The sequence below is a fragment of the Alosa pseudoharengus genome, unplaced genomic scaffold (assembly GCF_046254945.1).
Source record: "Alosa pseudoharengus isolate Yale_2024_CS ecotype anadromous, Long Island Sound unplaced genomic scaffold, YU_APseudo_1.1 YU_APseudo_1.1_scf_21, whole genome shotgun sequence".
NCBI classification, from domain to species: domain Eukaryota; kingdom Metazoa; phylum Chordata; class Actinopteri; order Clupeiformes; family Clupeidae; genus Alosa; species Alosa pseudoharengus.
Genome location: NW_027468674.1, coordinates 20,179,427 through 20,193,823, shown reverse-complemented (window position 1 = coordinate 20,193,823; position 14,397 = coordinate 20,179,427). Strand labels below are relative to the sequence as shown.

The window sequence follows — 14,397 nt, the reverse complement described above, 5'->3', positions numbered from 1 at the left end:
CCAAGGTGTTGATGTGAAGAAGTTTATAAAGATCTTATTAATGTGGCAAGACATTTTTTGTGCACTATAGGCCTATGTCAAATTAAAGGGATACTCCGGAGTAAAAACATCCTGGGGTCTATTTATGGTTGATAATGGGTTCAAACTTTCGTTTTGGGAGCAAAATTACGTTAATCGGAGGAGTTTTGAGCTAGACCGTTATTTGCATTAGCAACAATGGTTTGTAGCATGTTGCAGCAGGCATACAGCCATGCCAATAAATCACGATTTTCAAACCACTGACAAAGTTCAAAATAGCCTTACACTTCGGTGGTAGTGTCCATGGGTATCCTACAGATAAACCAAAGTATTGCAAACTCTTAAAGTGAAGAGAGGCTATAACAAGGAGGGTTTCTGAAGGCAACACACATTGCCTTACTTCTGTTCCAGTAGCTGGAGTAACTCAGTGGGCACACCTAACCCTAACCTTTTTTTTCTTCTCTAATCAGTAGGCAGAGCTTTTTTCACTATGTGAGATGTCAAGAGATCCAGCAACTATGACATGTAGGTTTCAGTAAGGGAAAAGAAAAGGAGGTCTTGCACAAAGATTTCTAACCTTTTTTTATATATAACTTGTCACATTGATTATTTCATCTGCCTTCAAATGCTGGTCACGCATATTAAAAATACATAAAACACATTCAAGGTACATAGTTTTGTTCTCCAACCCTGCTATTTCAGAGCCATAGATGATCTCTCCCATGACATACACCTACATAGAATCTTCCCACTCCTAAAAACCTTTTTGACAACGGTCATCTCCATGGTTTGATATATATTGCTCTTGAATTTGACTCGCGTGTGTGTGTGTGTTGCTGATAAACTTCATGTGGCCAGGGTGGTTTCCTCTCCTGGATTCATTAAGTCTTTTTATTTCCCAAAAATCACAGACTTGTGAGTTCCGCCCATGTTTTTACAGACGTTCAAACATAATATGGAAAAAGTGAAAAGGATTACAAACACAGAAACTTTGGTATTAGCTGTAGTTCATTCCTCCTCATGGACATTCCTTACCAATATGGACGTTTTCATTTAGTGCTATCCTAATGAGTAAAGATAGTAATCCCTATAATTATTAGGTTTCAGTATGAACAAATTTGTACAATAATACATTGGCAGGAAAAATACAGCTTCATGATCAAACTGGTTATAATGCATTGAGTTATTTTCCCTTTTCTCACAACAAAAATCCTTTGTAGACACATGTAACATAACCATAACTGGGATATAATGCTAGAAATAGCATTGCATGCATGACATGACATAAACCTCTCGTCTGATAAAATGCTTTCCCTGATAATTTTAAGACAAAGTAATATTAATTTTGTTCAACAGTTATTGCTCATCAATGCGTAGTCATTGTTGTTCAACCTCTGATCAGATTAATAAGAAAAGAGTATTAAAAATGCCAACAATGTAATTTGTTTAGGAATCTTACAAATGATTATATATGTTTCAAAATACACACAAACATATTTTACTAATAACAGGCACTTGGAACACAAACTGGTTAATTAATACTGATAATATACTCTTCAGGAAATCATAACAACTCAACCATATCTCTACAGAATGAGTGAAAGATGTGTATACCATTTCTGTAGACATCTAGACTTCACATCGTAATGTACTGTTGCATATTTTATACAGATACAATTGGTGTAAAAACAAAATCCTTATAAATATTTCCTGTAAGATACCTCCGAGATTGTGAGATACTTAAAACTCCCATGTTTCTGGTAACAACCAAAGAAACAAGCTTTAAACTATTGATGAAATACAAAATGCCTTAAATGGCAGTTATCAAATATATACAGACATGTGCAATACCACCTTAACTAGGGAATAAACCATTTTTCTCTTCCTGTCTAGAAATGCCAAAACTTTGTTATAAAAAAAACTAAAAATATACAGCTTTGATTTTGGTACATAAAACCAATCCATAGTCAAGTATATGTGCTACTCAAAAGCTACAATTTGTGTCACAAAGACTGAAAGAATGCCTTAATGGCCTCATTAAAATCTCAGGAAGAACAGGTAGATTTCATCATATTTAAGTAAAAACCAATCAAACACGTAGAAGAGAGCCTAGACATTTATCTCTCTTTGAGGGCATAGGAATTGGGCTAGCCAACACATTAAGTGATAGAAAACTGGCATGGAAGTGTTTCAAGAACCTTGTTTAGTGACACACATGGTTAGGTTAACTTTGAGCCCCATGGCTCCAAAGCAAGCTAACTATAACAAAACAAAGCCATAGTGATATTCTTTTTTAAAGAGATGTATCACTAGTTAACCTAACCCAAGTTTGTTTCTAAACCATATACTTTGAATAACCCCCTGCTGAGGGTTGAAATGAATTAGTCTGCATTCAGACAGTTTCTAGGTTTAACACAATGCCAGTGAAGCACATGCAAATAGTATGCTAGGACTGTCTTTTTTTGGTAAAAGACCCACATAGGGCCGAGGACAGAGGTTATTATTTCGCTCAGGATGCATGTAGTAGAGAAAGTGGTTCGACCTTTTGTTAATGTTGAAATACTACTCGTTTATGATGTAAGAATGGTTTAGTTGATTCCAATAATGCATCCCAAACAGCTACCTTCTAACAATTAAGGGAATGTGAGCAGTTCTCGTTGTGTTATTACAATGACGGACATACTAATGTTGAATATTTGTTGAGTTCTCAATATGTTGAGGGGGGGGGGGGGGGGGCCTTTAAATGCACACTATTTTTGTCCTGCGGCTGACCTGCCTTATGAGTTACCTTAGAAACCCTTTGGAATATTGCACAAGAACATGTGATTATGTTTTCTATACTAAGATCTCTGTATGGTTCAGAAAGGGATGCAAACATACAATATCGTATATGAAAGCCTTTGGGTACACTAAGAGAGTATATCAAATTCCTTACATTTAACGTACCCTATATAATTTGCCCAGCCTACAAAGTCTTCAATCTACAGTAGTTTCTAAAGACCTATTTAGATGGTTAAAAATAGATATACATCTGGTTAAAAACAATGCAATTGCACAAAATGAAGGTCTTAAGTTCAGAAAGAGACCACTTAATAAATATCTGTTCCATCATGCATAGAGGAGACTGATTCTGCATTCTCCCTTCTTTCTGGATTCACAGTTGAAAAGATGTGCTACTGACCCAATGTCTGTGTGAAGGCATCTTGTGACCCATTATAGCACTTAGTATATACATGGCCTTCACCTTCACTAGGTTAAAGATAAGTGGAAGGAGTGATCTTGTAAACAAAGTAAGTGAGAAAACACTATTATGGCCTACTTCATTCCTGCTGACTGTGTGTGTGTGTGTGTGTGTTTGGCCTGTATATGTATGTGTTGCATATATGTCTGTCTGTACGTGTTGGAGGGGGGGTTGTAGGTAGTGCTACCATAATTTCTGCACACACATAAACTGCACACAAATCAAGGTGATGAATTAAAGCTGAATTAACAAGTGAATGAACTGAACCACCATCTAAACAGTAAACAGTCGCTGTTGCCTCTGGGTAGTAGAGGTTGGTCAGGGGAGGTCTGGCTGGAGAGGTCACTGCACCCGCCGGCAGTAGTAGCCCAGAACCTTGCACTTCTCACACAGGTGCTGGGGATGCTCCTTGCTTTGGTCAGACACATCTAGTCCGTCAGGCTTTTCCAATGGCCGCTGACATAGAGAAACAGACAAAGAGTCAACACTGGTACTCGTATATCAAGTTGTTATTGCTGCTACTGTTACTACTGATTACTACTGTTACTACTGGTTACTACTGATAACGGTAATGAAGAAGAGATTTAAAATATAAAACTTTTATACCAACTTCTACAGACAAATAGATATTCAACAAATAGATTATCTTTTACATGGCATGTTCAATTCAGACAACTTTACATGATAACACAGAAAAGCACTTCTTATAACTTATCTTATCTAAGCGTTTTTTTGTTTTGTTTTTTCAAAGCCACATGCTGTCATCATCCCATCCGCAAAAAAAACAAAAAAAACAGAGATAAGACATAAAACAGTTTTATCTCTGTTTCAATCTGAAAGATTCATGGCAGGTTGTTAAGCTAGGGGTGTCCTTGGTCTTCCCCACTGATTTTGACAAGAGGGGACCAGGTCAAACATCTGCACTGATCGCCAGGCTTTGGCTGGACAAGCAACATTGATGCGATCCACAAACCCTACTGTGACTGAAGGTTTTATGGCCTTGAGGTCTTGGTCGCTCCTCTTTCCAGATTCTCTGTATATACCATTAATCTACGAGGCCTAGTTCACCAGAGGGTCATATAAACAGCTATTCTCCTCTTAAGCACGTTTGCTAAAGACACAACAGCGCATTGGCGTTTCGCCTTTGCGTGCAAGTTTATCCAACTAATTGTTGAAGTGTGTTTAACTAATGGCTAACCGTTTAGCCTTTCGCAGGCGCCTGTTTGTGTTGCCTGTTTTCCAAACAACGCCAAAACGCTCTCTGCGGACGCCAAGCTTGAAGTGGTGAGTGACAGTTCTCCCAAGGCTTGGCGTCGTTGCAAGACTGTAAGTTTCCGCAAAGCTAATTCAAGTCGCTTTACCTCAAATAGTGTTAGATATTAGACAGCAGACGGCATATCGATATGCAGAGTCATCCTTCCCACTGGGCCGTAAGCGTGCAGCTTTTACAGCTTGTCCTTATTACAGTGTTTTGATGAGGTTTCTCTATTAGTGACAAACAAGTTGAATACCTTGGCTTGGCACCAAGTGGTATCTCATGTGTTTGACATCAGTGGAAATATGGGTGGTATCCTGGATACTAATGATGACAGCTCATGTTTCAAATAAGCTTTTGAAAAGGAGGGGGGGGGGGGGAGAAAAAAAGCTTTAAAGTTGCAAAGGCTATATGCGTGTCCACAGATGTTTCCTTGCAAAGCAGTCCATCATTCCTGCTGGAAATGAGGAACATGCCACATTTGAATAGAATGGGGGGTAATGGCAGCGCTCACAATATATGTTGTTTTTTGCACACAGAGGTCCACTATTTTCCCTGACAGATAGCGTGCCATTGGTGCCCAGCACCATGTAATTGTTAGCAGGCAGCCCAAATGTACCAATCCCTTTTTCATGGGCTGATTATAGATGCCTACAGCAACTTGAAATGAGTGATGATGTCATGGCATTTGAAGTGTCTTAAATGCACACAGAGCCCCCATCCAACATTGCTGCGCTCTGCAATTAAGAACAGAAACAAGGCACTCTGGCTGAAAGCCTCTGGGGAGAGAGGAACCCCGCAGTGTCAAACTAACCATGCAATGCTGAAATCAGCTTAGACCAAACTAAACAATGTACCAACACAACAATTAAACTCAGTGAAGCTTTTGAGAATTGGCTTAGAAAAAAAAAAAAAAGTCTATGCTATATATATATATATACACAGTATATACTCATGCAGGCTGAATACAACATGACGATAGACAAAGTCTGACTGACAAAGTCTTTACATATACTACTGTATACATATACAATATGTGTGTGTATTGCCCAGTAATGGTCCATGTGTTGGACACGTTAGACTTAAGACTAGATGTTGCATGTCATTTAGATTAGGTCCTAGACTTCTCTGATCTCTGCATGTGCTCCCTATTGCAAGTTAATACACTGCTGTTCCTGGCTCAGCGTCACCACTGATGTCAGGACACCATCCTGTCCTGTGGATGTCACTGGTCATTCTGGTTCTGATGGCTCCTCCATGCCAACATACACACACTGGCACTTCCTCCATGCCAACATACACACACTGGCACTTCCTCCATGCCAACATTCACACACTGGCACGTACCTGCTTGTGAGGGTAAACGTTGATGTGGCACTTGATGCATTCTTGGCCCATGTTTGCCCAGGAGTTGCCACTCATCCACTTCCTCTTGCATTTGGGGCACTTGTACTCTCCAAAGCATCGCTTCTTCCCCTGGTATGGCGTCAGGCCCTCTCCTTTGGGGCGAGCCTTTGGGACGCAGAGAGAGAGAGAGGGTAAGTAAACATACTTACAAATAATAGAGTTACGGTAATGACATTTGGATGAGATTGGTTATGGATATTGTGTTTCAAATTCCCCCTTCTGGAGCCAAAGTTGTTCACCAAATATCAAAGCAACTGAATCTAATTCTATCCAGTAGTGTCGATTTCAGAGAGTTATAAGTCCCCAGTGTATCTGTTTAAAGTCAGTTTCTGTTTCCTCTCCAATGTATCACTGCTCTTATGTCTCACTAAATACAAGAGGGTAATTATGTGGTAATTTAACTTTTTAACTTTTATCTGAAAACTTGCTTTGGAGCATACCGGTACAGTATCTCTTTCCATTTTGTCAACAGACTCGTTTATTTCAACTGACACCATTTATTTGTTGCATCATTAATGACCAACAGTTAAAGTATCTACCCCTGAAGCCAACGGCTGAAGAGAAAGTCATACATACATTATTTTCCTGTTTGTTGCCCTTTTTCTTTCTGGTTCTGTCCATTTAGCGTCTTTAGTGTCTTCAAGTTTAGCAATAGAACTTAGAATTCCCTGTAGGATCTCAAGCAATACGTTCGCAAGTATCTAGTACTGGAACCCAATGACAGTAGTACATGTCACTCTCTTATACCATGAAGCCACTCCTTTTAACAGGAACCCTTACGTATCATTTTTGTTTCCCTGGAGGAAGGACTGTTGGCCATGCTATATGTCAAATCTACTTTTATCTTTCTGGAGGAACCTGGAATTCGCTGTAGGATCTCAAGCAGTATACGTTTGCAAGTATCTAATGCTAGAACCCAATGACAGTACGAGTACATGTCACTCTCTTATAACAAGAAGCCACTCCTTTTCACAGGTACCCTTAGGTATCATTTTTGTTTCACTAGAGGAAGGACTTTGGCCATCTACTTTTATCTTTCTGGAGGAAGGGCGAAGTTGGAGGATAACAAGCTTGGGATTCCACTAGCATCCTAGTGTACTAGAACGATTGGTTATTTAACATCCAGGTCAGTATTGTGTGTTTGTATGCTTATGTTCTTAATAACTGTAAACATGTCCATTAAACCCTGCTGATAGAACACAGCTAAGCTGTATTGAAAGCTAGAAACAAGCACAAGACGGAAATGATTATCAAAGTTTGGCGAAGGCATTTGGGAGGAGAAGAAGTTTACTGCCTGATATGATTGTGATTAAACGATTACGCTCCTCTTTAAAATATCCCTTTAAACAGAATCAAGCTCACCAGGCCTCAGGAAGCCAAACCAGAGTGATGTAACTGCTGAAAGACCACTGTGAAAGATTTCAGCTGAAGTAAATCTCCCTGTAACACTATACTAAGATAAATACCCTCTCCATTGATATTTACGGTGCAAAATATCAAGACTGAGCAAAACAGTGTGTTTGACAAAGCCCATCTGGGCCCGCGGGCAGGCACGGAACTCACATGGTTCCCATTGGGCCGAGCTCGTTTCATCTCCCATCAGGGCAGTCTCAGAGAGGGATACCTGCTGCTGCTGCTGCTGCTGCTGCTGCGGAGGCCGGAGCCTAGACGTGCCTCGTCTGAAGGTTTTCAGAGACAAACCGCACGAGCCTCGACCGCTTTCCACAGGCACTCACCGCACGCACTCCCGTCTGGCTCAGTGGTGGTTCGGGGAGTCTCTTAAGATCTTGACATGTCAGGGGTCCATGTTGCATATCAAAGTCAAAGCCAGTGAAATCTTTGCCCTCACCCCCCCCCCCCCCATCATACCCCCCTCTTTCTTTTCTTCCTAGTTGTACTTACCTACCTAGTGTTTTGGAAGTTGGGAGCCCCCATCGCTAACCCTCTCCACCCAACCCAACCCTTATCCACCTCCTCCTCCTCCTTCTCCACCACCTCCCCCTTCTCCCTCAAACCGAGTCCAGATCTGGGGGTTGGTGTGAGGGTTGGGGCCCGGGAGGCTGAGCTGAGCTGAGCGCCGAGCAGAGCCGAGTCACGGAGGGCTGCTGCTGCTCCCTGTGACTAATGTGCAGCGTAATCACACACAGCTGCTCTGAGCCCTAAGCTCTGAGCTCACACAGCTCCACTCTGCGCCTCCAGCCAGCCAGCATGCTAGCCAGCCAACCAGCCAGCCAGCCACTTTGCCTTGCCTCGCCTAGGCCTTGGCACTCGCCAAGGAGCCGGGTGGGGGCCCCGGCAGCAAAACAAACCCACAGCCTGCCAACACAACCTACATATCACTAGTATTATATAGTATTCATCCTTCTCCTCCAGCACTTTCTCTTGTGTTTGCCTCACAGACAGAGGTGAGTTGATGAGGAGGAGGAGGAGGAGGAAGAGGAGGGAGGGTGGCTTCACTAACAGTTGTCCTCAAAACCCCAGGAGATTGGGGAGAAACTTTGAGGCGTTTTCTTTGTTTTGGATTAGCAGTTTTTACTGTAAACACAAAAAGCAAAACAAGCGCTTTTTTGTCTGAAACCTGCTCTCATCTCATCTGCTGTTTTACTTTAGAGGGAGTCTGTATTTCATTGGGGGAGTCGAAGAGGAAGCCTTTGCAAAAACTTGAACACCCCTTTCTGCAGTGAGGCCTTGGAGAGATACTCGGTCAGGAGGGGTTTGGGGAGTTTCTATGCATTAGCTAAGCTGGGTGTTTACACAGAACGGACTAACCCTGGTCAAGCCTGGAAGGAATCTGACACAGGAGTGACCTACATGTGTCAGGAGACTACCATGGCCTCATAGCTATGATTATTTTCAACAGTATGGCTAGCTAAGAGTGAACAATGAGATCATTATACGAGAGTCCAAATTCTTCCATTTTCATAAATGTAGCATGTTAGCATTCAGGGGACAGATGATTAACAGGTAGATATACATGGTTCAGAATTCTTCTGAATCTTCAGAAGTGAACCAAACACTTTTGAACACTTGAACATTTGAACACTTGAGGACGTTCCTGAGAAAACAAATCAAGTTACAAACTAAACAAATGCGGGAAATCTTTGAAGTAAACAGGCAGCACTTTCCAAAAATAAACAGCAACAAACCAGAGGTAAACATGCTCGGAATAAAAAAAAAACAAGTGAATGCATGTACCCGGGCCAACCCTGTTACCCAATCCCAACGACAGCACCCCACCGAGCCAGGTCGAGTTTGGACCGTGTGTTTATTTAGCGCGATGCTCCACGGCTAATGAATACATCAGAGCACTCCTCTCACCGGGGCTTTAAATAGAGGAGACTGACATATTTGGTTTCTTTGGAGGGTAGCCAGTGTGTGTGTGTGTGTGTGTGTGTGTGTGCGCGAGCTGGGCCTGAATTATGACAGGAATTGATAACGTTCATGCTGGTGGTCAGCGGGGAAATGTTTGTCAAGCAGTTTATAATCGGGGAATGGTATGTAGGTTTCTGTCTTTTCTTTCTTTCTTTCCTTTATTTTCTTTCACCCCCTTTGAAGCATTCTTCTGTCATTCGAGGGAGGTTGAGATTGGGGGAGGGGGGCTCAAAAGCTGTATTCACAATGCAAATAACTGCATTTTTACACAGCATTCATAAGTTACTCGCAGCTGAGATAGTGCTGCAAAATGCTCCTCAGGAGATAAGTTGAAGCTCTCAACTCTTATCTGTCCTGTTTCTCCAACAACGCCACAACCGATCCACAACACGCCCAAAGCAAACCCAAACCTTTTAAGAGTTTGGCAGGTACGGCTATGGCTGGCACAGAGTACTCCGTCATGGTTCATAGTCCCCTTCTTTCAGGAGAAGGAAAGCTAAAGGAGGGGCACTTTCTCTATTTTTCTGGAAGCATATATGGCTCAAACTGGACGCCCTCCCTTCCCAGCTGTGCTCCCACGAGGCCATAAAGGGGGCCAAGGCCCCGACAGACTCCACCAATCAGAGCGGGGCTACGATTCTATATGGTGAATACCTCCGAAACGCAGTCATCTCTCCCCCAGCTGGCCCGCAATACGGTTCTGGGGTACAATGGGTGGAGGAGCAGTGTGTGTGTGTGTACGTGGGTGTGTATGTGTGTGTGTACGTGTGTGTGTGTGTGTGTGTGTTAGGAAATCAAAGCCAGGTGAAGCACACATGAGCGGAACACGAGAAAGCACCAAAGCCCCAGTGTCCAGGCCCCGCCGTCAATTAAAGTCATCTCGCCGCATCTGCTTCATGTTATGCTGCCGATCGGGGTCAATTCCTTTCCATAAGCACTTTAATGAAACGTGTTCATTTAGCCATTTGGAGAACATGTGACGCCTAAGATATATATTATGCAATATATAGGATCTATAAAGGTACATTTGAGGATAAAATGTCATCAAGCATTGTGCTGTAGTTGTAGCAGTTGTTGGTCACCTAAGCTGTGTAACTTACACAAATACTGAGATTGCCTGCCGGACATTGAATGTCTTGCGCAACACCAACGTTATTACATATTTTTCTATTTTTGGTTAATTCTTCTCCTAATATTAAATGCAGAAGTGACTGTGCTTTCAGAAATACCAGTGAGTCCATGTTGCAGTTGAATATAGTGCTTTTTACTGATTCATATCACTGGATCAGTTTGTGGGGTCACAGGCAATGCTGTGGCAGCTGAGATTTGACAGTTTTGAGTCTGCAGTGCCATCTTACAAACATACCATAACAAGACAAGGATTGATAACCAGATTGTTACTGGTTGCAACTCCCACTTTGATATAACTCTGTGGTTAGATTGTGTAGTGCAACATTTGGCCACACAGGAGTGCTGTGGAGGATGTGAGTTCTATTCTGAGGTGGACTCCTGCAGACTCTCTCTTTGAGTGTCTGTCAGTGGATGTGTGTGTGTCTGTTTTTATGTGTACATGTTAATTCACACAGAGAATTCACTGGAGAAAAAGGGTATGAAAGCCAGTGGCACTGTGTGTGTGTGCGTGTGTGTGTGTGTGCATTTGCATGTGCATAGTTTTTCTGTTTCTGTATGTGTCTTTGTGTGTGTGAGGGTAATCTCTGTGTGTTAGCATTTGCATGTGTGATTGTGGAGAGTGTGCGACACCCAGGCGGACAAGGCTGAGCGCAGCCTTCCTGCCGAAGGAAACTGCGAAAGCAGCAAAACAAACAGGAGCCGTGACCGGGTCGCCGGCGAGGGCATCGCTCTCCTCGCGCTCCTCACAGTTTCCACCAGCGCCACCCGGGGGGGTGGGGGGGTTGAGAGCACGGGCGCGAGACATGAGAAAGGAAGACATCGCCCGCCCGTCCCCTCCAGCCGCAGAGCAGAGGGCACGCCGCTTGGGCACTTCGTCGAAACATCTTGTGCCCCAGTGCCATCTTCCGTTGTTCCACGTGCGTAACATTTTCCAGACCGCACGATCAAAGGAACCAAAAGAACAGGAGTATGGATGTAAGTGTATCAGTGTACAGATTAAGATCTGTGAACTGCTCTAGAGGGCATGTCAGCTGAAATAAAAACAAAGCACTTCGTCAGGGGATGGAGAATACTTGAGAAGTATATATAGAAGAAGGAAGGATAGGATATAAGGATATAAAAGAACAATACAGGAAGTGGTAGTACACTTGTGTCCAGTGTGTACTTCAAGTGAACAATAGCTGCTCGAGAGAGTGGGGGAAACAGATCATGATTAAACGTGACTGATGTTTTATGTTTGGTTTATCTCACCACCATCTGCATAACAGTGGGGTTTCATTTGCAGAGTGAGGTTCTAAACTGCTTAATTTCGTCTGTTTATAAATGTACCCTGCAAGACTGCTGTGTTCAGTTTACTAGGCATGATAACACTTATCTGCACTTGTATGTGTATGTGTGTGTGTGTGTGTAGTATGTGTGGGCAAAGACGGTAGAGTTTAATGCCAAGGTATAAACATATCAAATATAACTGTTTACAGCCACACCTTGAATCATGCAGAGACGTAAACAATCTCAGTTGGCCATTGCAACAGGCGTGAATTCAAGGCTTCTACCATAACACACTGACAAACTAGCATGAGAATCAGACAAAGTGTAATTTGCAACAACTGTGCTCTTGCTCAACAAAAGGCTGATTGCACTGTCAAATCACATTTCCCAAGCAGAATGGGGGTAAAATGATCACAATTACTGCTTGTTGTTTAATTCAAACTGTTTTTTTTCTTAAGTGATTGTAAATCCTAGCCACTTTCTCTTTCCTCTAGTGAGATCCAGATAGGCGCTGGACCACTTCCTGGTTCCTGCTAAGCCAGGGCCCCAGGAGGTTGGCTGCAACCCCCCCCCACCACCACCACCATCATGCCCCCCCCCCCCCCCCTTTACACCATCCCAACCCCCACCTCTTCACCATCCATCTGGAAACCATCAGGATAAACAATAGAGTTCTCCTAGCTGAAACTCCCACCCTCGGATCTCTCTCTCTCTCTCTCTCTCTCTCTCTCTTCCCCTCTCTTGCGGGGCGGGTCTCTGGGCCTGGCAGGCGAACATGAGAGTGCCTAACGCACTGGATAGCATGTGGTCAATTACTCCGCACTAACAAACCCCCAAATCGCTTCCCTCGTCTCTCTGGCTTAGCTTGGCCCGCTCCCACCTGGCTTAGCTAAGAGAGAGAGGGAGAAGGAGGGAGGGAGAGAGAGGGAGACAGAGGGGGGGAGAGGGAGAGAGAGAGACGGAGACAGAGGGGAAGAGAGAGAGACGGAGGGGGAGAGAGGGAGACCAAGACGGAGAGAGAGGGAGAGACGGAGAGAGAGAGAGGCCCAGCTGTGGTGAAAAATAGGGATGGAGGGGGAGAACAAGGGGAGAGATAAATGGATGGAGAGATGTGCACTCGAGATAAGGGGGGAGACGGGAATGTAGGAGGAAGACAACACAAGCACTTGAGCTTTCGGGAGGTCTGCCTCTGCTGGACGCGGGCGTTTGATTTACAAGGATTGGGGTGACGCTCCTGAGGCATGTAACATGGCACTGTCTGTAACTTACCCACGGCTCTCTCTCGTGAGCGCTCACCTGTATTTATTCAGGTCCAGGTAGCTCTTGCCAGGAAAATATTAGTTCTGAATAGATGCGAATAGTACATTAAATTCCGTACTGAGGAGTTCTGAGGAGTCATTTTAAGTGTGCGGAAACCCAATTTCTGCTTTGAATTACCACAAATTGTGTCCTTGGATTGTCAGACTGTTAAGACATTCAATCCTGTCAGCATACCTGTTCAGCGCTATCCAGACTTTTGAAGTAGATTTTTACTCCTTTCATCAAAGAAAAAAATATTTGTTTAACTCTGGTTTGACGTTTATACCACTGGGCTTTATCTCTCAACAGATCAACACATCACTACTAATGAGCAATCACAAACAACTCCAATGACCAGAAAATACACCTGAAGAAATAAGAACTGACCAAAAATGATTTAAAGCTTTGCGTGCATGCGTCTGTTTATCAGAAAACGAATTGAGCAGCAAAGGAGTTGTTCTGTTTGATTGACTCTGCATTCAACTCCAGCCATGGGCCACTTCCCTTTGCCAGGAATATCCGTGGGGTTGACTCATTGAGATTGCAGATACAGTACAGCATGTATAAATAAGCTCGGGCTCAAACGCAGGGTTTCAGCGGACGAACTCACTCACTCGCAAGGTCCCCACGGGGAGAAATCGCAACCAGCAAAAGTGATACAGCACTTGTGGTTTGTGGTTAAATGTATACCGGTCATTTCAAAACTCCCATAAGACCTTTTAAAGTTCTCTCTCCCCCCCTCTCTCTCTCTCTCTCTCTCTCTCTCTCTCCTTCTCCTCTCTCTTTCTCTCTGTCTCTCTTTTATATCCTCCTACTTTAAAGCAAAAAAGACTAACCCTATATTTCAACTTGTACTTCAACCTATACAAAAATACGTTGACATCCAGACAAGTAGAGGTTTTGGCCTCTACCCCTTCATGGTTTCTTTGCATTGTAAAAAGAGCTTGAGGCTATTTCAGGCAGGAATCAAAGACAAATGACACAAAGTCAAAGGTAAACTGGTTTAAAACATAACTGTTTTAACTGACACAACTATCATTTCCTGTCTAATTAATGTCATGATAAACACAGTGTCACAATCTCATAACAATCATAATAAAGGCACTTCAGTTCCTTAGCAGGCAAAATGAATAATTGGTAAGGAAGGATCAACGAGAAGTGATTACACTACAAGCACACTCACGTGGAAGCATGTGATTAAAATACCTGTCACACTCTCACTTTCCACTAACAAAACAAGGATTAACACAATGCTATGGAAAGAATGACCACGCTATCTTTTCAGCGATGACACACACACACCACCCCATCAGAGAAGGCCTTGTGTGTGTCTGTGTGTGCGTGTGCGCGTCTGTGTGTGTATGTGTGTGTGTGTGTGTGTGTGATGTAGCTTACACAAAGCTCT

General features: G+C 43.1%; 1 protein-coding gene across 1 annotated transcript in view; it reads right to left on the bottom strand.

The window, feature by feature from the left end:
* Positions 1 to 958: 958 nt before the first annotated feature.
* Positions 959 to 14,397, bottom strand: part of LOC143137788 (zinc finger CCHC domain-containing protein 24-like) — a 30,395-nt gene continuing 16,956 nt past the window's right edge. Inside the window, exons 3-4 of the mRNA XM_076298107.1 lie at positions 5,862 to 6,026; positions 959 to 3,715 (exon numbers count right to left, since the gene is read on the bottom strand). Of these exons, the coding sequence (XP_076154222.1) occupies positions 3,602 to 3,715; positions 5,862 to 6,026 (279 nt within the window). The 3' untranslated portion in view covers positions 959 to 3,601. The remainder of the gene's footprint in view (positions 3,716 to 5,861; positions 6,027 to 14,397) is intronic.